General features: G+C 42.7%; 9 protein-coding genes across 9 annotated transcripts; 5 read left to right on the top strand and 4 right to left on the bottom strand.

Moving 5' to 3' along the window:
• Positions 1–297: 297 nt before the first annotated feature.
• Positions 298–1146, bottom strand: EAF01_007722 (uncharacterized protein; the record flags this gene model as incomplete). The annotated part of the gene is made up of 1 exon (XM_038915978.1): positions 298–1146. The coding sequence occupies one exon, from the start codon at positions 1144–1146 to the stop codon at positions 298–300; it is 849 nt and encodes a 282-aa protein (XP_038768449.1).
• Positions 1147–2497: 1351 nt separating this feature from the next.
• On the top strand, positions 2498–5029 carry EAF01_007721 (uncharacterized protein). Its single transcript, XM_038915977.1, has 2 exons — positions 2498–2973; positions 3029–5029. Exons 1-2 carry the CDS (start codon positions 2849–2851, stop codon positions 4473–4475), a joined length of 1572 nt encoding a protein of 523 aa, XP_038768448.1. The 5' UTR covers positions 2498–2848; the 3' UTR covers positions 4476–5029.
• A 1388-nt stretch (positions 5030–6417) lies between these two features.
• Positions 6418–7190, top strand: EAF01_007720 (uncharacterized protein; the record flags this gene model as incomplete). The annotated part of the gene is made up of 4 exons (XM_038915976.1): positions 6418–6448; positions 6504–6560; positions 6672–6827; positions 6934–7190. 4 exons carry the CDS (start codon positions 6418–6420, stop codon positions 7188–7190), a joined length of 501 nt encoding a protein of 166 aa, XP_038768447.1.
• A 542-nt stretch (positions 7191–7732) lies between these two features.
• Positions 7733–8974, top strand: EAF01_007719 (uncharacterized protein; the record flags this gene model as incomplete). Its single annotated transcript, XM_038915975.1, has 5 exons — positions 7733–7826; positions 7976–8125; positions 8240–8404; positions 8521–8676; positions 8775–8974. The coding sequence occupies 5 exons, from the start codon at positions 7733–7735 to the stop codon at positions 8972–8974; spliced, it is 765 nt and encodes a 254-aa protein (XP_038768446.1).
• A 46-nt stretch (positions 8975–9020) lies between these two features.
• On the top strand, positions 9021–10368 carry EAF01_007718 (uncharacterized protein; the record flags this gene model as incomplete). Its single annotated transcript, XM_038915974.1, has 4 exons — positions 9021–9192; positions 9549–9701; positions 9764–9824; positions 9882–10368. The coding sequence occupies 4 exons, from the start codon at positions 9021–9023 to the stop codon at positions 10366–10368; spliced, it is 873 nt and encodes a 290-aa protein (XP_038768445.1).
• A 1559-nt stretch (positions 10369–11927) lies between these two features.
• Positions 11928–13919, bottom strand: EAF01_007717 (uncharacterized protein; the record flags this gene model as incomplete). The annotated part of the gene is made up of 1 exon (XM_038915973.1): positions 11928–13919. The coding sequence occupies one exon, from the start codon at positions 13917–13919 to the stop codon at positions 11928–11930; it is 1992 nt and encodes a 663-aa protein (XP_038768444.1).
• Positions 13920–14811: 892 nt separating this feature from the next.
• EAF01_007716 (uncharacterized protein) lies at positions 14812–16044 on the bottom strand (the record flags this gene model as incomplete). Its single annotated transcript, XM_038915972.1, has 1 exon — positions 14812–16044. The coding sequence occupies one exon, from the start codon at positions 16042–16044 to the stop codon at positions 14812–14814; it is 1233 nt and encodes a 410-aa protein (XP_038768443.1).
• A 1095-nt stretch (positions 16045–17139) lies between these two features.
• Positions 17140–18073, top strand: EAF01_007715 (uncharacterized protein; the record flags this gene model as incomplete). The annotated part of the gene is made up of 3 exons (XM_038915971.1): positions 17140–17217; positions 17352–17799; positions 17859–18073. 3 exons carry the CDS (start codon positions 17140–17142, stop codon positions 18071–18073), a joined length of 741 nt encoding a protein of 246 aa, XP_038768442.1.
• Positions 18074–18551: 478 nt separating this feature from the next.
• On the bottom strand, positions 18552–21816 carry EAF01_007714 (uncharacterized protein; the record flags this gene model as incomplete). The annotated part of the gene is made up of 3 exons (XM_038915970.1): positions 18552–19040; positions 19103–21513; positions 21570–21816. 3 exons carry the CDS (start codon positions 21814–21816, stop codon positions 18552–18554), a joined length of 3147 nt encoding a protein of 1048 aa, XP_038768441.1.
• Between the last annotated feature and the right edge of the window lie 296 nt (positions 21817–22112).

Raw genomic sequence — 22112 nt, 5'->3', positions numbered from 1 at the left:
CTTACCATTGATCGTCGGTGCTTTTCTTGGAGTGCGCCAGCAAGATCCTTCTGTCGCACAGCTGAAATAAAGCCAGTTTCGGCTCATTCGTCGGTGTTTATCCATTCCCGATTCATGCCGTTAGCATCGACATCACACACAAATCATGAGAACTAAGTTCTGTTCTGCATGTTCCAGAAGCCTGAGATCAATCACATTGTGTAAATGTGATGAATTTTGCCTTTATGCGCTGAATGTCATTGAAATACAGAAATCAAATTTGCTGGACCGAATCGACTGTTCATGCCGATAACCCCTTCATGGAATGTCCCGATCATCTCCATGGAAAAACCTCAAGATTGCGCCAGCAACAACCAATCCATCGTGCCTGAAATGCGCGCTATCCTTCGCATTTTTTGCAACCTCCTTATCCTTAATTCCGCCACTCTCGACGCGCATTTCAATTTCGAGATGCACCATATCTCCGTCAAACCCAAGATGTCCTTGACTCGTAAACAGTCTCTCCCTCAAATACAGACCTTGAATCTTTGTATGTTCCGTACTGGCCCAATTCTCAACGTTGTCATCTTCAGACAGCAAATCAGTTGTCGACGCTGATGGTACAATAGTCACTTGATCTTGATGCATTTGGTGTAGACTAAGCTTTTTGTCTTTCGTTTGGAACAATCTCTGTCCCACAGACGTCAAATCCATCTCCGTATGTGACAATTCCCATTTTCCAGACGGCTCTTGTTCCACTTTTGCCCCTAAAGTCCGCGATAATATTTGATGACCAAAGCAAACACCACTGAACTTCATATCTCTTCTTTCAATCCAAAGATCTCGCAAGAATCGGAGCAATTGTTGGATCCATGGGTCATCTCCATGAGCATCGTACATGCTTCCTGTGATCAATATGGCGTTGATCGATGGATCAACGTCGGAGACTTGAGGAACGTGCCCATGATGGCCATTTTCAGGATCATCGACAACATAGTGCATCTCTGTCTCTATTTTCAAGGGTGGGTCGTGTTCTTTTCCAGCATCTTGGAATAGAGCGTTCAAGATATCACTGTATCCGCCTTTTTCGTCTTTGATATCAGGATGCGGCGAATCTGTCTCAAGGACCAGCATTCGAACTGGGTCTTCGGATTCCTGAGTTGCCATTGTTGCAAAGCTCATTTAATCAAGTCGAAATCTATGCTGTGGTGGAATCACTCGAGTTGAAGGGAACGGTCGCTGTCTTGCCGCTGAATGATGGATTTTCTCTTCGCTCCTTGTTGCAGTATAAGGCGCGCAAATTATTCAGGACGAGGATTCGTGCTGTTATGTATCTGGGATATGTCTCATAGGCAAGAAATTTCGAGTCATCATGGACAATGACGAGGTTCTCCACACAGACTAGGCTCGGCTCTTAGCCAGTGCCGAGCAAATTTTGGCACCAGCATAGTATGAAGCGTCACATTTCCCGTCATTTGTGCTCTGCAGAAGCTCCCCGTACCAATTTTATCGATTTAGAAGAGAACTTTTGTCTCCGTACAAGACTAGAAAAGTTCCTATGACCTTATGCCAACTTCGGAAGCCAAGACGCCAGGCTTTTCAGGTTAGCCCGTCAGTGACGTCGATCGCTCGATTTTCCCTCAGCCATCTAGGCTAGGATAGGATACCAGTATTCAAACTTAGAAAATTGGAACCGTATTCTTGGAACCTTTCTAGGGAATCATTGGCCAACATTTAAGTGTTCAAAATTTCAAAACGCCTTGCTTGGTTGAATGATGGAAATTCTCGTCCAATTGAGAACTTTGTAAGATTGATCCACGCTCGGGGGCTCAATAACTCTACTAAATTAGTTTTGGGGGAGAATGAGGGGATCTTCTAATTTTATCATTTAACGTGCTATTCAAGTACCAAAACCATTTCGTAGTAGTTGATTTCCGGAAATGTCTCGTGGATCTACAGCTAGGCCAGCCTGTGGGTCTCGGGGCGGGATGTCCATTTTCGATATGGCAAATTCCCTACTGAATCAACTATGGAAAGAATCATCCGCTGGTGTGTCAATCGAAACGTTTCTCGATATTGACATCAGAGAACTCTTCAAAAGTTCCGTACAAAGTGCGACAATCAACGACCTCTTTGGCTGATGAGACTTTTACATCCATTGCGCGTCCATCTTTTCCTGGCTTTATATATATTCATACAACAAAGTGTATAGTTATATGAAATCCAAGTACAGTCTTCTTTGTCAGTGTGAAGGAATCGTGCTTATCTTAATAAGCTGAGTCTTAGGTCTGGGCGGGGACTATGTCATTCATATGAATGATTCCACGAATCGGGGTTGACTTACCCCCAGGAATGGAATGTGCAAGGACCTCATGCACAGCGGCTCCGACAACGTTGTAAGATACAAGTATGTACCCAGTACATATTGCTAAATCGCCTTATCGGCACACTTTTCGTATCTCACAGTACGGTGCAATTCTGAATCTGGTTCGCAACTTGGTGAAAACCTGAACAACAAACACTTTTAAAGGCTATTTCAAAGCTAATTTGAATCAGATATTGTGAGATTTTGCCAAGCTTCGGACTCTCAGAAATTTGTCGATTTTTCCAATCAAAATTGAAATACTAAAAGCTTTCAGGTGTCAAAAATGGGAGTCCGGCTTTATCACCTGGCCTGGATGACCCACCAGTTCCTTCAGCGTTCAATATATTCCGACAGGGGTAAGGATCAGCTGTATACTCGGTTGTAGCGGACGTGAGATCCATTTTGTCATGTTACATTTGAGCACATAGCCCTGCTAGAATCTTGGTGTTCTACAGCTGCATTAGTAGTCGTCTCGAGATCTTCTTCCAACACACCATCCAGAAAATGTTCTTAGTTATAACACCTCCACCGCAGCTAAAACGAGATCCCATTACAGGGGAAGAAACTTCAATACCATTACGAAAGCGAAGAGGATTGCCAAAAGTTCACTCGGGTTGTACAACATGCAAGTATGCCTCCCCGAAAAGCCTACATTATTTTCCCCCTATGCCTAACAAGCACCAGAACTCGACGAATTAAATGCGATGAAGGTAATCCAGAGTGCAATCGCTGTAGAATATTTTATAAAGGCACATCTCAAAAGTGTAGCTATTTAACACGTGAAATTCCAAAATCTAGAGTCGCAATCAGGACGATCCTACCGAAGGAGGTCGCGAATAGTATCGGGCAATCACTTTTCAGTCATGGTCCCATAAACAGTGTTTCCGATATCACATTCGAAAGTCCAAGACACTTTCAATACTTTCGGTTTTTCTGTAGTGATGTTACCACTCAAGTTTTCGGTGGATTCTATTCTGAACTGTGGAGCTGTGTCATTCTTCAAGCATGTCATGAGGAACCATGCATTCTCCAAGCCGTTTGTGCAATTGGGGCTCTCAGTAGGGTCATGAAAGCGCGCAAGCAGGGCCATCTTATGACGATGAATGATGATTATAGATTTGCCATACAGGAATATGGTAAAGCTCTTGGAGGAATCAAAAAGCTCATACCTATCCGAATGACTTTACTTGCCACATTACTCATATTTTCCTTTGAGAACTTTCACGGAAATCAAATGGCGGCGATAACTCAAATCCAAAGCGCTGCGAGTTTACTGCAGGCATGGATGAAAGGCCGCGAAAAGCGTCAGATAACGGATCAAACAATATCACCCGCCCCGAATATTATTGAAGACGCCATTTTTGCCACGTTTCATAGCACGCATATTGGGTTAGTTTCTGCCATCGATCCCACGATTGCACAAGCACAAGATATCATACATGGAACTCAAATGTATATTCCCAGCCTGATTCCAACGCGATTTACAAGCATCGATAATGCAGGGGCAAATTTCACGGCAATTTGCAAGCAGGTCATCAGCTTTCTCATGAGCACAGTAACACTTATCCGAGGAGGAGAAGAGCCCACGGAAGATAAAATATCAGATTCGGCAATATGGAATCATCGAATGCTCGATTGGTCTCCAGCAGCGGTTGAATTCAAGGAGATCTTAAACAAACTTGATCAATGGCATATTGCTTTTGAGCCATTGGCCGCGCGCGTGAGAGAAGAAGATGCCGAAATTATGAGAACTCGTGTGTTAGGAGCGCACTGGCTAACAACACGTAATAGCTTTCATTCGGCTTTCTTTCCACATACTCCTGCTCATTTCTATCAAGGCAGCTTTGAAGAGGTCGTGGAAATTTGCAAAATAGTTGCTGCTCATCCAAATTTCGAAAAGGGATTTGTGTTTCATGCTGGAATCATACCATCACTCATGGCAGCGGCGATGTTCGGGGTTAGTTCTACCCGGAAAAAGGCCATAAAAGTACTGCTAGATATTGTACCTAGGAGAGAAGGTAACTGGGATGCTGCAATTTGTGCCAGAAATGCTATTGCTGCACTGAAAATGGAATATGATAAATCAAGACAGGCTACTCGGGAAACGAATAAGGTCGTGGAGGATGTGTAGAACACAATGTCAGGGAACGCTAAGACATTAAGAAGATTGAGTGCATCCTACTGCACCATTCCCAAAAAGAGGATACATCCAGCATCGAGATGATAGGTATGTTGGCAGAATTGATACAACCGAGGATCTCTCGTCTAGGAGAGGGTGGGACAACATCTCGCTTCATTCGGTTTTGCATACCTTTTGATTAGCAGCACATTGGGTCGTTTGAAGCCGAGAGATTTTGGTTTTCTGCATACATTATTTGCTCGCGCAACGGAAAGGGACTTTTAGAGTTTAATGTTGTAGATGTATTATTGCAGGCAATATGCAGCGAGTTCGAGGTATATCTGCTCAACACACACTGCTTTTGGCAGTTTGCTTGTTTGCTTGTAAACAACTGGATACTAGTCATTGTTCAATTGGATTGGCTCGCGGATATTAATTTGTTATTCTTCTTATGTTTTTCAATTCAAAAACATGTTCTATCTATTTCTAATCTTGTTTTTCGCTATTTCACTAATTCTGTTGTGGTTGTTCGAATGGTAGTAGATATCTGATTGAATTCAAAACAATGTATCAGGCCACCCCGGAATATTGAGATCCTTCCCCAGGCCATCGATTTAGAATCTTTCCAATATCCCAGTACAGTTGCCTGGTAGCTGAATCTAAATTTTTTGTTTGTTTTTTTGAATAGAAATGATTAGGCAGGAAATTCCTAATGCAATCAAAAACGAGAAAAAAAAGTGATAAGTTACACAAGATGATGCTGGTATCCGGGATAAAAACAAACGGAGAAAGCAAAACCAATATACACCAAGTTTCATGGATAAGTTCCTGCAGGCAGTTTACGCTCAAAATAAGTATCTATTGGGTTTCAGTGCGTGCGAGTACCCCGCTGTTGTTGCGGAAGAAATGTTCGATTGTGAATATCTTGGAAATAAGATCAGAAGAATTCAATGTACTTGAAGTATCTTTGAGATAGAGATGAAGAGATAACAATTATGACTATTGTTCTTAGCTGATCAAATCAGTTTAGAAATGAATGATCTGCTATACAGAATAGATTGGAAATTTGTTTCAATGAAAAAGAGTTATCCCTCACTGTGTTACGGCCTTTACAAAATAGAAACGTGACATTGAATTATTTGACTTTATTCCGACTTCAATTAATAGATAACATCAAGCTTGCAGGACTTCTAGAGTACCGAAACTTGATTTTCCCATTGCAGCTCTTTCCTCCCGCTTCTTTTGGCTATTCAGGATTCACTTATTTAAAGTCCCAAATCTCGACCCATTCTCGCACATCCTTCTTCTTCCTCACAAACTCAACAACCTTCTACAACTTCCATCAACTTCAACAATACTCTGATCAATCATCTATTTTCATCTATCGCATAACATTCTTGAATACTGTGAGTAATTTCCTATTTCTATTATCATTCTCTTCAATAGAAATGATCATGATCTATGAGGGACTGATACTAACTTGGATTTCTAGATCGTCGTCGTCGATATCGCACAAAGCGCCCTCTCCACAGCAACTACACTTAACAAGAAAACACCCACCCAACCAAGTAAGTTATTATTCTCTTACTCCAACAACTCTCTATTATCGAACATTCCCATCTATCAATATACTATTCTTGTCAGTCTTGACAAATAAATTTTCTTCATAATTGTCGCAAAGTGCGCTGTTTGGATCTCCCGATCTTGTTCACCTTCACTTGAGCATACTCAGAATTCACTGTTGATCACGCACTAAAAATATTCTCCATCTTTCGTTGTCTCTTTCTCTCATCACCTCTTTCATTTCTTCTTGCTTTTCCAAACATAATCTTCCACTTCCCACTCCTCCACCCTTTACATACCTTTGCTACTCCGACTTACCAGTCTATTCGACTATCCAAATTCAAAGAACCATACTGATTTATCCATTTGCAGCACTTCCAATACCGCAGCTATGCCAAATTGGAAGACGTACGAAGCAACCGGTATGTTCATGGAACGATTACCTTCTCTCTTACAACTATACTCACACGGTAATAGTTCGCCTCCTCAGCGCCATTGTCGCTGCCCACCCAAACCTCAAACTCGATTACGCAGGTTAGTGATCAATTTCATCCAGAATCCGCCCTCCTTCTCAGTTTTAGCCCTGCACAATTTCAATAATTCTTCAAACATTTTTCTTTTGTCTTTGATCCCTGATTTTGCCAGCAATATCCAAATACTACGGGGATGAGTCAAATTATCAGCAGATTTGGCGCGGTATGAATGGTATAAAGCGAAATGCCGAGAGCCTCCGAAAAGCAGTCGATGCAGGTCTCAATGCGTCTACCGTCGATCTCGAGAATGATTTTAGCGTTAAGAAAGGTATCATTCATCATGGACTATAAGCTATTATTATTCACTTTTTTCTTCACCCACAATGAAAATTTCGCGGAAACTCCTCCTCGTTTGTGTATTGATTTTCATATAGCAATCAGCGTTCGCTTTGGTGGAGATTGCACCATCTCTGCACTTGACAACAGATTTAGGCGTCTGAAGTCCGATGCTAAGCTGATCAATGCTGCCGTTGCCAAAGGAGAAGATCCTATCCTCATGAACGTGGGAGATACAAAGGGAGAAATTGCCTGCAAAGGAAAGGGTGGGAATGAGTTGAACTTTTTCGTCTCTCCAGTTCCATATCACAAGAGCACAGATTTGTCAATTTTGCCTACACTAATGCTGCATTAGCGATTCCTGAACTTATGGGATCAGCAACTCCAGCTAGTCACATCTAATCGCAGCTTCGAGAGACCATCAAACCTCTTGGTGAACGCTTGATTGCCATGCGTGATCCCGACGAGGACTGTAAAGATGTCGATTTGACAGACTTGGGTCCTCATCGATATAAGGCTGGTCAGGAAGTTCTGTCCATGTTTTCGAATCTTTGCTCTACATTTTAACACCAAGCACATTTCCTTCTTTTCGAATTCCACTGATATTCCCTTAGAGATTGCTGCAAAGATGGGATCAGATGTCACTCCTATTAGTGTCAAAGCACAATTCAGTCGAAGCTTCAGAGTTCTGGCTGCTCGTCAAAATGCTTTATGTGCTGTTGGCAAAGACCCCAAGGATGCCAATTTGGACGGATTGGGTAGTCAACAGAAGACTGGTGATATTTTTATTCTTAAAACAAGCTCTACTCATGTTTTGCGGAACACTGCCATACCCACCAATCACACTTTCTTTATGTTTGCACAAAACTGATCTTAAGTCCAGAGGTTGCCAAGTACATGGGCTCGGATGTCACTCCCACAGCTATCAAGATGCAGTACAATGCATCCATCAGAGCTCTTTCCCGCCGTCAAATAGCTTTGTTTGATGCCGGTCAAGATCCTTTGGATGTCTCTTTGGAGAAACTAAAAGGTGGTCGGAAGTTCTGTCAATTATTTGCTTCTGGATTTTATGATCACGTTTCACTACATTAGCTTGTTGATTTTCATTCTGTCTGGGCACCACTGATATCACATCATTAGAGACTGCGAAGGTCATGGGATCAGACATTACTGCTTCATCTCTCAATAATCACTTTCATCGTACTGTCAAAGTTCTTGGCAATCGTCAAATGTGGATGCTATCAACGGGTCAAGACTCTAAGAACGTTAGCCTTGATGGTCTAGGAGGTGGTCAGAAATTCTATCATCTATTCTACGGTTTTCATGGGCAATTTCATCACAGCACAGCACAACACATGAATTCTTTCAACCACAATTGGCCAGCACTGACACCTTGACGGTTAGAGATTGTTGCAATCATGGGATCCGATGTTACCGTCGAAGCCATTAAGCAACAAATTGGCAAGCGTATCAAGGTTCTAGGCAGTCGCGAAACCAAGATGCGAACAGCTGGTCAAGATCCTAAGAATGTTGACCTGGAAGACCTAATGCCTTCCAAGAAGGAAAAAGGTGGCCAGGAACTCTGTCTATCTTTATCTTTTGTGCTTTTTTCTTCAATTTATATTGAACATCCCCTGGCTCGCTGCAATCATTGTCACATGATGCCCATGGCTGATCAATTGCAGAAATGGACAAACATATGGGAGATTGTACTGCTTCTAGATCTGGTCTTCGATTTCAATTTGATACTCGTTACAAGGTCATTGCCAAAGATCAAAAGGCTATGCTGGCTGTAGACAAATATCCTTTAACGGTTGATATTGCCACTAGTGGCAAGACCGGTTTGAAGTTCTACCATGTTTTACTCAGAGAATCTGATTTTTTATTCTTTTATATCTATACACATATTTATTTCAAGCACATATTAACTCTTGCCCAGAAGTTCAACAGTGTTTTGGTTCAGATGCTTCTGCTGGTGGAATCAAATTCCAATTTGCAACCACCATCAAGAAGAATGTCGACCAGATTCGCAGTGCGAGAGCTGCTGGCAAAGACTGCAAGGACATTGTGTTCAATTCCAATGGTCTCCTCGACTCACATATTCTATTGCGAGGATTAAATACATACATGTTTCCCTAGCACTACCCAATCGTTTTGTTTTCAATATTAATGTTGATCAACAGAAATGGCAAAGCACTTCGGTTCGGACACAGATGTCACCTCAATGAAATGGCAATTCCGCGGCATCAGAGCTGGTGCTAAGATCCAACAAGACGCAGTGCTCAACGGAAAAGATCCCAAGGACTTTGACGTAGCTCTGAATCCTGATCCTAGAAAACGCGGCAATCAGGGCGAGTGTTCTTTGGAAGCGATATTGTTTCGTTGCTGTTTCATTTGATCTATGTTCTGTTAAGAAATGACATGAAGAATACATCATCAATCTGACCCATCATCTAGAAATCAGCAATATGTTCGGCAAGGACTCTACAAGAGGCGGAATTGAGTTTCAATTTCGAGCTTTAAAAGCCAATGCACATCGCCAGCGCGAAGCGTTCGAGGCTGGAATTGATCCATAAACCCTCAATATTGGTACCATCAAATGCGAGAATTTCCCCGTTGCCCTCTCCTAAATTTCATTTTGTCATTAGCACATACCTTTAATTTTTTAATTTTTATTGGAAAAACTCAGGTCAGATATTAATATACATAATAGCAATGGCAAAGTGGTTGGATGATGGCACCACCATAGCTGCTCTGGAGCATCGATTTCGACCAATCAAAGCTGCTGCTAAGAATGATCTTGATATTTTCTACCCCTTTCACCCTGGTGTTGATATCACACACCTACGCCTTCATATTTCATTTTGTCATCGTCAATTTACCACTACCACTCATACATTGAAGGAATATTTCACTAACATCTCTCAGCCACCGCCGAAAAATTTGGTGATGGTGTTACAGGTAAGGCTGTTTCCACTCGCTTAGAAAGGTAGGTATTCGCTCTCCCCTTTTTATTCACAAATAACGAAACTAACATAAACGACAGAATGCGCAAAGAACCCGCTTGGGATCTTGATTCTCCACCCGGTACTAATGATTCCCTAGGTACAACACCCAAGAAGGCTCGTGCTCAACGCACCCCCAAGAAATCCGCCAAGAAGGCTGCTACATCCAGCAATGAGGGAGATGATGATAGTGACATGGATATGGCTAGCCCATCCAAGAAAGGCTCTCCAGTGAAGAAGGAAAACCTCAACAAAGTTAAAGGCAGCCGCGTCGAAAAGAAACCCGCTACTCCTAGCCGTGCTGCGAAGAGTAATATCAAGAGCTATGTTGATTCCGACGACGAGGGAGACGATGATTTGATCATCAAGGATGAGGATGTCGGAGCTTATGATTTTGGTCGCGCCGCAGATGGTGATGAGGATATGCTTGGTGGTGGTGGATTTGGGGGACATGGTCATGGAAATGGTCATGTAATGGAAGGTGATGATGTGGAGGAGGAAGATGTTTTCTACGATGATGAGTCTTAGATTTTTCGGGATTGGGGAGGAGATGATATGATGGAATGGAGTATCTAATTACGCGATGACAACACACGATCACGGATTCATGCGGCGGTATTTAGGATCCTGGATGATGCACTTTCATCGCGAAGATACGACAAGACAACCCTCTTCATCGTCCGACTTTCCTCAAATTCTCGATGTGACACTTTCCTCGCCTATTCTTCACGCAAATACTTCATGATTACCTTCGATTGAGATAACCTCATCTTATTATGCTTTCGACTTTTGACTTTCAATTTCCAATTCTTTCTTTTACAGTTTCCTTCATCGACTTGCTTTCTCTCCCTCGCCTGGGTACTTCGCTATCACATTCGCATAGCAGAAATTTCCCTCCTTTCCTTTCGACAGGTTAAGATTGTGCTTTGGTCATCTGATTTCATCGCTTTCTCTTTCTGAGGCTCGCAACAACAACTCAATGAGCTCTTGAGAGAGCAGCCAACTCTTCTCTGGTATCTACTTACTGGAGAGAGATACCTTTGAGCTCTCTGAGTCTGCGGTGTTATTAAGCAGCTTTGGCTGCTGGTGGATGGATACAAATGCTGTTAGCATGCTCGAGAACACTCACTCGCTGGATCCAGCGTTCTTCAACTCGTCTTGATTTCTCGCGCGGGGGGTGCAATACAATGCGATTCAATGCTTTACGACAAGATACGATACGAAACAATACGAGAGGATAGGACACAACAACTCGCGACTTCCCCATCCACTTCAAATCAAATCAATTTCTTTCATTTCTTTGGTCCGCTTCAGGTGTTTCATATCTCTTCGTTTATTCATTCGGTTCGGTCTGGATAGTCAGTCAGTTCGCCAATCAGTCAGTTGGTTAGTCAGTTACTCGTTTAATTCAGAATGGTGGGATTTGGAGGAATATCATAGTCTCACTCTCTCTCATCTGCTACACCCACTCCATTCACTCCATCCACCTCCAAAACCTCAGGATATCAGATTATCAGCGAATGATTCCGAATGACAGGCAGATGAATAGAAAGCAGATGGCAGACAGACACAGATAAACGACAAATTGTTCCGTTTAATCTCTTCAGGATCGGGTGTTATGAGAATTATGAGAATTCATTATGGTTAATCAATGATAGTCCAGCCAGAATGAATAAAAGTTTTGCGAGGTTTTTATTATCTTTGAAGTTTTGAGTTTGTTTGGATGTGAGTCGTAAGTGATGTGTGAGATATGTGTTGATCGCGTTTGAGTGTGAATGTGAGGAGAAGGAAATAGATCCCCAATAAATTCCATGTCAAAAATAACAGAGCAATAAAACGACGTTAGAATTTTGCAAGGAAAAACCAGGAGAATTTCCGTTCTCTCAAAATTCATATAATAGTACTCAATCTCATAATTCATTCTCCTAAACGCCCAACACCATAACTAATCCCACCCACCAATCATGCATGCAAGCGACTAATTCATTCCAATCCACAAGATGCATCCGCATCCGCCTCCAAATCCAAAGCAGCCATGCAATCAATAACCATTCTGATGCGATTTCCCATCTCCAGCTACCATCTTACTAATTCAAGAGAACATCCCACAATCCCTCTCCCTCCACATAAGCATGATGAATAACATTAACCAACCAAACATCCTCTTTAATGCCATCAATAATCTTCCTCGTTTGACTATCCTTCCCATAAACTCTTGCCCATTCTCCCCAAATGCCAAATGCTTCTTCCGTCCATGCTCTAAAACTAACTTCCTCGATAATCGTTGGTGTAATGATTTCTTTTCCAGGAAATGCACCCCATGTAACTGCATTTGTGCTTCCGACCGCTTTATCACTGGATATGAAGTCTCCTTTAGCATTTGAAGCGTAGAAAGAGACTATATCACGGAGTTCAGGGGATGTAAGTTTAGCCTGTAGAGTTATCCAATCTGCTGTTGGAAGGAAGAGTTCTACGAATGCTTTTTGAAATACGAATCCATTTTTGGGTCCCCATCCAAAAATTGAGTCTGAGGATTTGAGTCCGTTGACTGCAGGTTGGGAAGCTACCGTCCACCAACCTTTCTTATTGAGGCTGAGGAGTTGCTTTTTGATGGAGTTGGTTTCTTCATTGAGGCCTTCCTCACTCCAAGGAATGGCTGTGAGTTGACCTTCTAGATGACGAATGAAGATGTCCGTGATATCAGCTCTGGAACCTGGATGCCCCCAAAGTTTGATAGCTTGATTAATAGACATGTGGAGTGAAACACCGTATCCATCAATCTCTCCATAAGCAGGAGAACGAGCATCACCCCAACGACCGTTAGGAAAGTCATCCCATGTGGCCTCCCGACCAAGACTACCTTCTCCTTCACTAATCGCAAGCGTATTGGCTCGAGAGTTGACAGCTTCAGCTGGAATGCCAGCTTCTAGTGCTGTGGCTTCAAAGCTAGGATTGGAGGTTTGAGGTGCAGTAATTATAATGCGATTATAAGGATCCGATCCAACAGATGATCGACGTCTGGAGCTACGTTTGTGAGAACCACTATGAATAGACACCAAATCTGCAATATCAGGAATCGTAGGAACATATTCTGGCTCCAAAGCGGCGACGGTTTCAGCGTCTGGAATAAGTTGTGTGCGTTCCAAAATGAATGATACCGCTTTCTCTAAATTGAGGGTGTAGAAATGGAAACCTTTAGGACCCGAGTACTGAGATTTTGTGCTCTTCAAATGCTCGACCATTTCGCTCAAAATATCCACTCCTACTTTTTTGACCATCTCATCATCTCCTCGAACCGCATCCAATCTTGTTATGATAGTTGAGGGTAACTTCGCGTGGCTAAGTTTCGTAGTTCGTTTGATCATTTGATAACTTTGAATTGGCATCATGCCAGGTATAATAGGGATATTCTTAAATGCGCCACTAGGGTGCTCTCGTAGCTTTTCTTCAAATCCATCGTATGCATCGACATCGAAGAATAATTGTGTCATGATGAAATCCGCGCCCGCTTGAACCTTCTCCACCAAGTATGGCAAATCATGTTCCAGGCTTTGACCCTCTGGGTGACCTTCATCCGCATGTCCTTCTGGGTATGCCGCCACTCCCACACAAAAGTAATCGCCGTATTGTTTTCTAATATATCGTACCAAATCGATTGCCCACTCAAACTCCCAATCCATAGCAGGCGTATCACCATTCTTCTCATCAATGGCACGATATTCCTCACTCCTAGGGGGATCGCCCCTCAAAGCCAATATATTCCTAATTCCCAATGCCTTTGCATCTTCCAATGCTTGGTCCACCAATGCTCGACTCATGTTTGTGCAAGTCAAATGTAGACACGTTGTGAGGCCCAAATCCCTCTGACATAACTCTGCGAGTTCTAAAGACTTGGTCGCAGTTGATCCACCAGCTCCCCATGTAACAGTGACAAATAAAGGTCTCAATGCTCTAGACATTCTATCAAGACGAGCACGTAGATTCGAGGAACCCATTGAGGTCTTGGGTGGAAAGAATTCGAGGGAGAAGTAATTGGTGCCAGGAGGCAATGCCGCGATCTTTTCTGTGATTTTCTCCATTTTGTTGTGATTGTTCTTGCACAGATATTCTATCAAATGCGATTATTCGAATTTGCCTTTGAATTGATGAATTTGTTTCTTGTTGTGTTCTATTTTCGAAATCGTTCGTTGGTTTTGTATCATGTAGGTATGGATGTATGGTAAGGCTGGCTGTTTTGATGTGGCGGGGCTACTATTTTTTCCTTCAGGTGGGATGTGATGAGGGCGATCAAATGACATTAAAGAATAACGAAATACGGCACCAAAACTTGATACAATTGGTGGTTTCGATGCAATATAAGCCAACAAAAGAGAATTATTTGGAAATATATCTTCATTCTAGGTTTCTTGCCAAATAATCTCGTAGATCAGGTTACATAGAACGTCATTTAATTAATACAATTGCTTCCAATCATTGTGCCTTCGTAAATATGAGCTTACAGGTTACAGATAAGCCGTGATTGTTGTTGATCAAAGGATTCATCAAAGAATTCTACGAGGTCATACAAAGATGGTGGCACCTTTCCTGTATAATGTTGAGTATTGCTCGACGTTTTTGTTGTCCAGGATTCGGTGAATTGTTCCCAGAGAAAGTGTCACGAACATTCTGTCAGGCTAGCCACAGTGTATTATTATATAACTTCATACTGCATTAAAGTGCTAGCAACTTGTAACAGCAGACTTGTGGAAGTATTCTATCTATCGATATAAGTCTGATGTATTGTACAGTTGTAAGCCGAGTACTACCATACTTTACAGCCTGTTGCAGATAGACCTATCTTCAGATCCTAACTCCACACAAGTCCCTTAACCAATCTTATTCCCTTAATTTATTGACAGCCAAAGAGATGCCTTGGTGAATCTATCCTCATCTCATCTTTCCCAAGTACTCCTTTCAACCCATATCTTCTTATTACTTACGAGCAGCAGCTTGCAAATCCTCCAAAACTCTCTCTACAATATCCCTCTTCCGAACATAATCCATGTTGAAATAATCCATCCAGACTTTGCGGCAAGACCATGTTTGGAAAAATGAATTTGTTACCCAAGTTGGTTCAACAATAGATGGCCGTGGTGGCGGGCGGTTAGGATCAGGAGGGATGATCGAAGTCGAAGTGTAACCCCAGTATTCAATAGTGGTATACTTAGTCTTGCGTGGATTGCGGGTGACGGTTCTGATCTTTCCCGATAAGGTGAAATCATCTGGTGGAGGACGGCATTCGGGTCTCGGAACGGTGATGTACGGATCTTCTTTTCTTTTGGCGAGCCAACGACCAGCTGGTAGGTCTTCCGGCTCTGGAAGTTGGTTGGTTGGTGCTCGGATAACTTCCTTTTCGGTTGGAGATTTTGGAGATAAATCTTCTAAATTCGAAGCACGTGTAATAGTCATAAGACTTGTCGATTTTGTGACCCTGGCAATTTTACGTGTAATCTGCGCCTGGAGATGGTCGCTAGTCTGTGATGCAGCCTTAGTCGGTTTTTGGAGACCACTCTCACTTTGTTTTGCAGTCGGCTCTTCGAAAACATTGCGAACGGGTGATGCAGCAACTGAGCGGTTTGAAATTATTGCTGTGGAGGTAGGAGTCGCAAGTGCCAATGGACCTTTTGGACAAGAATCTTTGATACATCGGTAGGTACCTTCGCGGGTTGTAGATGCATTTTTAAGGACAGAGATTGATACAACAAATTCATGGCCTTCGTCATTGAAGGTCGCCATCAATCTACGAATAGCAACTTCTTCATTGGTGCAGCGTTGCATAAAAGCCCAATCTTTTCCAGTATTCATAGTATTGACACTTCCACACTGCAAAACGATCTCTTGTTCATTGATTCTTACCCAATCAGCCTCGTTGTATTCCTCGAGATCATGTGATGGTACAAGTTTGAGGTCCTTAGGGTCGATATAATGTGGCTCTTCTCTACCAAGTTGAAGATTTGGTGTGGCATCATCGTTAATGCCGATTCTTCCATGAAGGTTGCTCAAGAGATGAGTTATGGTTTCATAATGACTAAAGAGCATCTGATTCTCTTCGGAGAATTCGATTGAAGTTTGATTGGAAGGAAATGGATTATGGGAAGTAGATGCCTGACTTGAGCCTACGAGGACTGCAAGGCCAGTCGCGCCGATGAGGACTGATAACAACATCCTGGAGTTTGACTGTCTGGTGTATGAGCGTGAGAGTTTGCGTATGAGAAGAAAGAAAGTTGAACATGTACGTAGACAAGACTTTATATATGTATATTATGCTTTAGAAAAAAAAGAAGAAAAAAAAAGATCAACCACTTGTCACAACGTCACTTTCCTTAAAGTTTAGCCATCCAGTAAATTATCTACTATTGGAACTAAGATGTATGCAGCTTGACAAGTAGAAGGTTAGTCACGAGATTAGTTCTACTATTGTCCTATCAAAACTCTGACAGTAGGATGCTAGCATAAAACGTTCTTGCTCAAAATAACGATATTGATCGAACTATCAGATGGATGACCCTTCAAAGTCTTTAGAAAGCCAAAGTATAGTGAAAAGGGAGATAAATGAAGAAGTGATGGTCAACTAAGACTTTAGCTCAACATCTGACATCTGACGTGACTCCAGAGCTCTCTAGTTCTTTCCTAGCAAATTCTCGGCGCAAGATAGGTAAAGTGATCATCACTTGATGACTCTGGTATATGTGTTCATTAATGAAATCACTGCAGAATCTGGAATGTCAAAATTGCAAAGAAACATGACAGGATAAGAGGTTCATCCAGTTTTACATGATGCTCAGTATCGTTTCTACTCACAAAGTTGAAAATGCATTGATGTAAACCGCTGACAAATTAATAGCGAAGCTCGGAGAATTCCGCTGGCACATCTAGCTAGTCTCTGAAATGATTAGCGGAAGCTGTCACATCTGCGATGACTAATACAAATTCCTTATCTTTCTTTATCAGTTAGGAACATACTGTGATATCGCGATGGAGACTTCTCTAATCGTCGGCGTGTAGATATTACCCCTCCATACAAAGAATAATTGCATAAGGTATAACTTCTTTAATATGAGGCATCTGAGTTAAGTTTTTGCTATAAGTTTGGTAGGATATTGAAAGATTCTTTTGGTTCTTTTTCTTAATTCTTTCCATCATCGCATCTCTGTCACTTATCTTCGTCTCGATATCTCCACATTCCCTTTACCGTGAAGGAATTAAATAGTGAAAATCAAGAGAAAGCTTTCCACTCCTACATACACAACTTTGATATCAATGGCAGCAGGAACAGACGCAGAAATGGCAGAGCCCACTCTCCCCCAAACTTACAATGCATTCTTCTACGGTACTCTCGTAAGTCTCTCCTCTCTCTCTCTTTCTCGCTGACTCTGATTTTCATACTCGCTTTTTGCCCTCCATATTCTACTCTTCCTCTACTTTCTCCACTCTTTGTTCCTTTACTATCACTAACCCTTTCCCGCAACTAGATGGCCCCCGAAGTTCTCTACCGCGTAATCTACGGTGCCTCCAACCACCCTTCCACTTCTCTAACCATCACTCCCGCCCTTCTCCATGACTACTGTCGTCACCGTGTTCGCTTTGCCGACTATCCAGCCATCATCTCCGAGCCAGGTCATACCGTCCGCGGTACCTACGTAACTGGTCTTACGCCCTCCAACATGCGTAATTTAGATTACTTCGAAGGATCTCAATACGAGCGAAAAGTAGTCACTGTAAAGCTCCTAGCCCCAAAAGATAAAAGTACACACGGCGCCAATGCAATCATGGCCGAAGCTGTCGAAACCGGAGAAGAGAAAGAAGCGCAAACATACGTCTTTACAGATCTGAATTCTTTAGAGAAAGGAGAATGGGATTTCGAGTTCTTCAGACGAGAGAAATTGAGAAATTGGGCGGATGAAAGTGAGGAGTATGCCGGTTTGTGAACACGCTTTCTTGATATGAAGGGGAAGATCTCACTAAATACAGGAATTTAGAAGTTGATGCGAAGACTGCGAAAAGCAACGAGAGTGAAATTGGGATTCATGATTTCCTGGATCAACCGGATCCTACGGGCGGACGGGGCATCAAAACGGCTATGGGAAAGGAGTTGAAGGAGTTAGAGGATAAAAAAAGAGAGGAAGAATGGATTCTGGAGGAGAAGAAGAGAATTGCTAGAGAGAAGTCGGAGTGTCAATGTACTATTGGATAGATGAGCATTTTGGGGTTGATTTGGGATAGATATCAGGAAAATGCATAAGATTGAATTTTATTGCATTGGGAATCTACTATTTGATTTTTAGTACAAGATTTGTGGTTTGGCATAGAGGAAAGTGGGTTGCATTTCTGTTTTTCAGTACTGAAATTGGAGCGCAGGAAGGATAGACATAGAATTGACATATAAATGATCCACGTTCACTTCCTGGGTGATCAAGCACCTGGGAAGTACTAGTTGCCCAGCTATATTCTCCTTATGAAATTCTTCACTTGACACTTTTTATCGCACCTGAATGTAAAGAAGCATATCTTATATTTAACCAGTGTCATGATTCCTTAAAATAGAAGGCTAATACTTTACACAAAGTAACTCCATCGCCATCTATAAAAGCGCCATCGCAATGCCCGTATAAAAATATAAAAGAAATCTATTGTCCCCCCTTCCCCTAATTTCCAAACTCCTCATGTTCAAATCAAGCAGCCCACTGTCTCATCCACAACTCCATCCAGCCGCCATTGACCGGCTCCAATTGTCTCAACGTCTCACTCTTAGCAGCCGTCTTCTCCGTCTCCAAATTCGCAAGCCGAGCTCCCTCTGCCATCGTCTCGTAAAATTCTAAAAGTTTAATACCCCGATTCTGAGCGATTTCTCCACGATCGGCGGATTGGCGAAGGAGGGACACCCATTCTTCCCACGAGACGATCTTGCAGTCTGCGCCGATTTGGGAGGTGAGGATGGGGGAGATGGTGGACCAGGTTATGGAGGTGGGGTTTACAAGGTGGTAGAAGGGGGTTTGGGTTTGGATGGAGGGAGAAGAGGAAGAGGGAGTGGGAGTGGGTTCGGAGAGATCGGCTAGGTCGAGGATGATGTGGGAGAGGATATCGACGGGAACCCAGTCGATACGGGTCATGGCTGCGAGGGTTGTGGGGACCGCTTTCATGTATTGAGATGTTGAGACGATCTGGGATTGTTTGTTAGGATTCTGCTATTTTGTTTCTTCAAAAGGGAGAGATGGAAACTTACAGTAGGGAACCATTCCTGGATATTCCATCTTCCCTTCTCTTTCTTCACAGGTCCAGATACCTGTCCAACACGCAGTACCTGTGTGCGTACACCACCAACTCTATTAGCTTCCGCCAAAAGCACCTCGGAGATAAGTTTGGAAGAACCATATCCCATAGCTGCTGCATTCCAATCATCAATGATAAGTTCTGGAATAGGCTTTTCCCAGTTCTTTCCCTGCGTAACACCGATCGAAGAAATGAATGATACAATAGCGTTATTATTGCTATGTGCCGCGAAATCAATAAGGTTTCGTACGCCTCGGATATGAGGTTCAAAAGATGCAAGACTCAAGTTAAAGTCTACTTGCCATTGGTTGTGGATGATATGGGTGACATTGTTCAATAACTCATCATATGATTCTTGATCGAGTCCAAAGCGTGGTTGCGACATGTCGGTCTTGAAAAATGTAACCTTGCTGAAATCGGTGTTGAGACCATGGCTTGAGCTGGCACCCCTTTGTCTCTCCTCACCATTGACAGCTCGGTTAAGTGCGTAAACTTTAGAGATGTGTGGTAAGGCGACTAGATCGTCGAGCATGTAACTACCCATTGATCCGGTACTTCCTGTCAAGATGACGGAAATCTTAGCATGTGAATCATGAGCAGCGGTGCCTGAAGTCTTGGTTGGCAAGTCTTTGGCGTATTTTTCAAACATTGCCTGTCTCTCTTCGAAGTCGGTTTTTGAAGAATCTTCTTGGTTCTCTAATGGACGAGCAAGTTTGAAGACAACTGATGCGAGAGATTTGACGGTTGGGTTTTTGTAGATGGTACTAGCTTGTAGTTTCTCGGTCTCGACATTGTCCTTCTTCAAAGCTGATCGCAATTGCCTCAAAAGAGTGAAAACGAGTAAAGAATCAAATGATCCGCTTGCAAAGACGTCCTCATCAACACTAAGTTCATTAACGTTAGCTATCTTAGCAACCAAATCTTTCAATGTAGAAGTCAATGCTTCCAAAGAACTAGTATCGAGATTGCTGTCATCACCACCTTCTGTGTTGGCGAAGAGCTCTTCAATTTCCGGTTCGTAGACTTTTATTGTTGCTGCACGTTGAACAGTGCCCTTTCCAGCACGCAAGAATGGCTTCTCGGGTTTGGCGAACATAACGAAGCCATCTTTGATTTGGCCGTGAGTTGGTGAGCCTTTGTTTGCAGTGTCGATGAAAGGTTGGATACGAGAAATCAAATCCTTTTTATTGTCTTCAGTCACTTCTATTGGGTCGATCAACTCGATAATGACAGCAGGTTGGAAGCGAGCTTGGCCAACAATAATTGCTGAGCGGACTAATTCGTGTTCGTTGATGGCTTGTTCCATTGTGACAGGATTTAGCTTCTCGCCGTTTGAGAACACAATGATATCATCTGCTCTGCCACGATAGAGCCACATGTCTGGTTTTGTGGGGTGTTTGGAATACAAATCGTTTGTAGAAATTTCATTGAGCTCGGGGAAGGTATGGAACATTCCTTGTATTTTTTCCAACTTTGGATCTCGGACGACAAACATTTCATAGAGACCGTCACCTCTGTCCACAAATTTGAGACCATTGTCGGCGTGAAATTTGAAGTATCTCCAATCTTCTCTTCCTGCCCAGATGAGTGCGAAAAGGCTAGCTTCTGTGCTTCCAATCAGATTCTGAAGAACTGTGATCTTGGTAAGGATATCTCCAGCTTGTTGTCCAACTGGTCCACCACCAAAGCAAATGTACTTGATGTTTTTCTTTTGAATCAATTCTAGACTCGAGGAAGAGAATGCAAGTTCTTCGACTGTTGATGGAGCAAGCATCAAAGAATCAATACCAGCATGCTCAACCATATCGTCCACTAAACTGGACGTTACTGGGGCTGATGGTGATGCCAACACAATGTGAATATCGTGAAACAATGCGCTGAAAAGAGCCATAAAAACACCGGCAGCATGAAAAGCTGGGAAACTTGAAAAGGCTTTTGATCCTTTCCACATGTCCGACTGAAGGGACTCTCCATTTTCACATTTCACCAAACTTTGTGCATCCAGAACGGCACCTAAAGCATGTCGAACAACAATAGATTTAGGAAGACCTGTTGATCCAGATGTGTGCAAGACAAGAGTAGGCTCTTGAGCTGCCTCTGCCCATGTTTTATTGTAGGCATAATGTGGAACTGGTGTTTCGTCGAGGAAGAAGTCGAGTTCTGGACAGTCGAGAATAGTCATTGGACGGACCTTAAGGACTTCACGGATATTGCTAGTACTGTGGCTGGGTAATAACCAAATGTTACACTCGGCTTGTTTTATGACATTGAGATGTCCTTCGACACTATTTCTTGGGGAGTTGAGGAGGATCTTGTAGCCTGCTTTCACGAGTGCTATGACAAGGATTTGATATCTCAGATCCCCTTCAAAATAGTTAGCACGCAACATCAACGCGATCGCATGTATATTCTAGACTTGCCTGGACCAACATATCCTACGGATGGGAAGTTCTCGCCCTTTCCAAGCAACTCCTCGATCCACCAAGCAGCTCTGTTTACCGCATTGGCGAGGCGCTTTTGTGATACTTCGACGAAACCATCTACTGCTTTGGTGGTTTTCGCATAAGAATATATGATACGATTAGGATCGCTTACAGCCTTTTCGTCAACCACGGTTGGTAGTAAACGCTGTCCGTAAGCTGGAGTTTGTCTTTGAACGGAGCCCATTTCAAGTGCTTATGTATAACAGGTCGAGTAATAAATAAAAAGGGAATATTTGTATAGTTTGTTATTATTGGAAGCAAATACTTCAAGTTTATTGAAGAGCAGTAAGAAGGTGATGATAGAATGAAATTGATGATGAACTGAAAGGAAGATTGCGATACTCGGGATTTAGATGATACTTATATCTCCAGAGCCCCCTATAAAATGGAGACTTTTGACCCATCTCATGAATGAACGACGAGATATCTCACCTCCATTGACATCCACCTACACATACTCAAGATCGGAGTGGGTTCGAT

This window comes from Botrytis porri (genome assembly GCF_014898465.1).
Source record: "Botrytis porri strain MUCL 3234 chromosome Unknown BPOR_010, whole genome shotgun sequence".
NCBI classification, from domain to species: Eukaryota; Fungi; Ascomycota; class Leotiomycetes; order Helotiales; family Sclerotiniaceae; genus Botrytis; species Botrytis porri.
Note: the sequence above shows the minus strand (reverse complement) of the source record. Positions and strands in the feature narration are given on the sequence as shown.

Excerpts from the sequence above, each read along its gene's own strand:
- EAF01_007721 (XM_038915977.1), top strand. The coding sequence starts at position 2,849 with ATGTTCTTAGTTATAACACCTCCACCGCAGCTAAAACGAGATCCCATT. Across the intron at positions 2,974-3,028 it reads TCGGGTTGTACAACATGCAA|AACTCGACGAATTAAATGCG; the intron begins GTATGCCTCCCC and ends AACAAGCACCAG.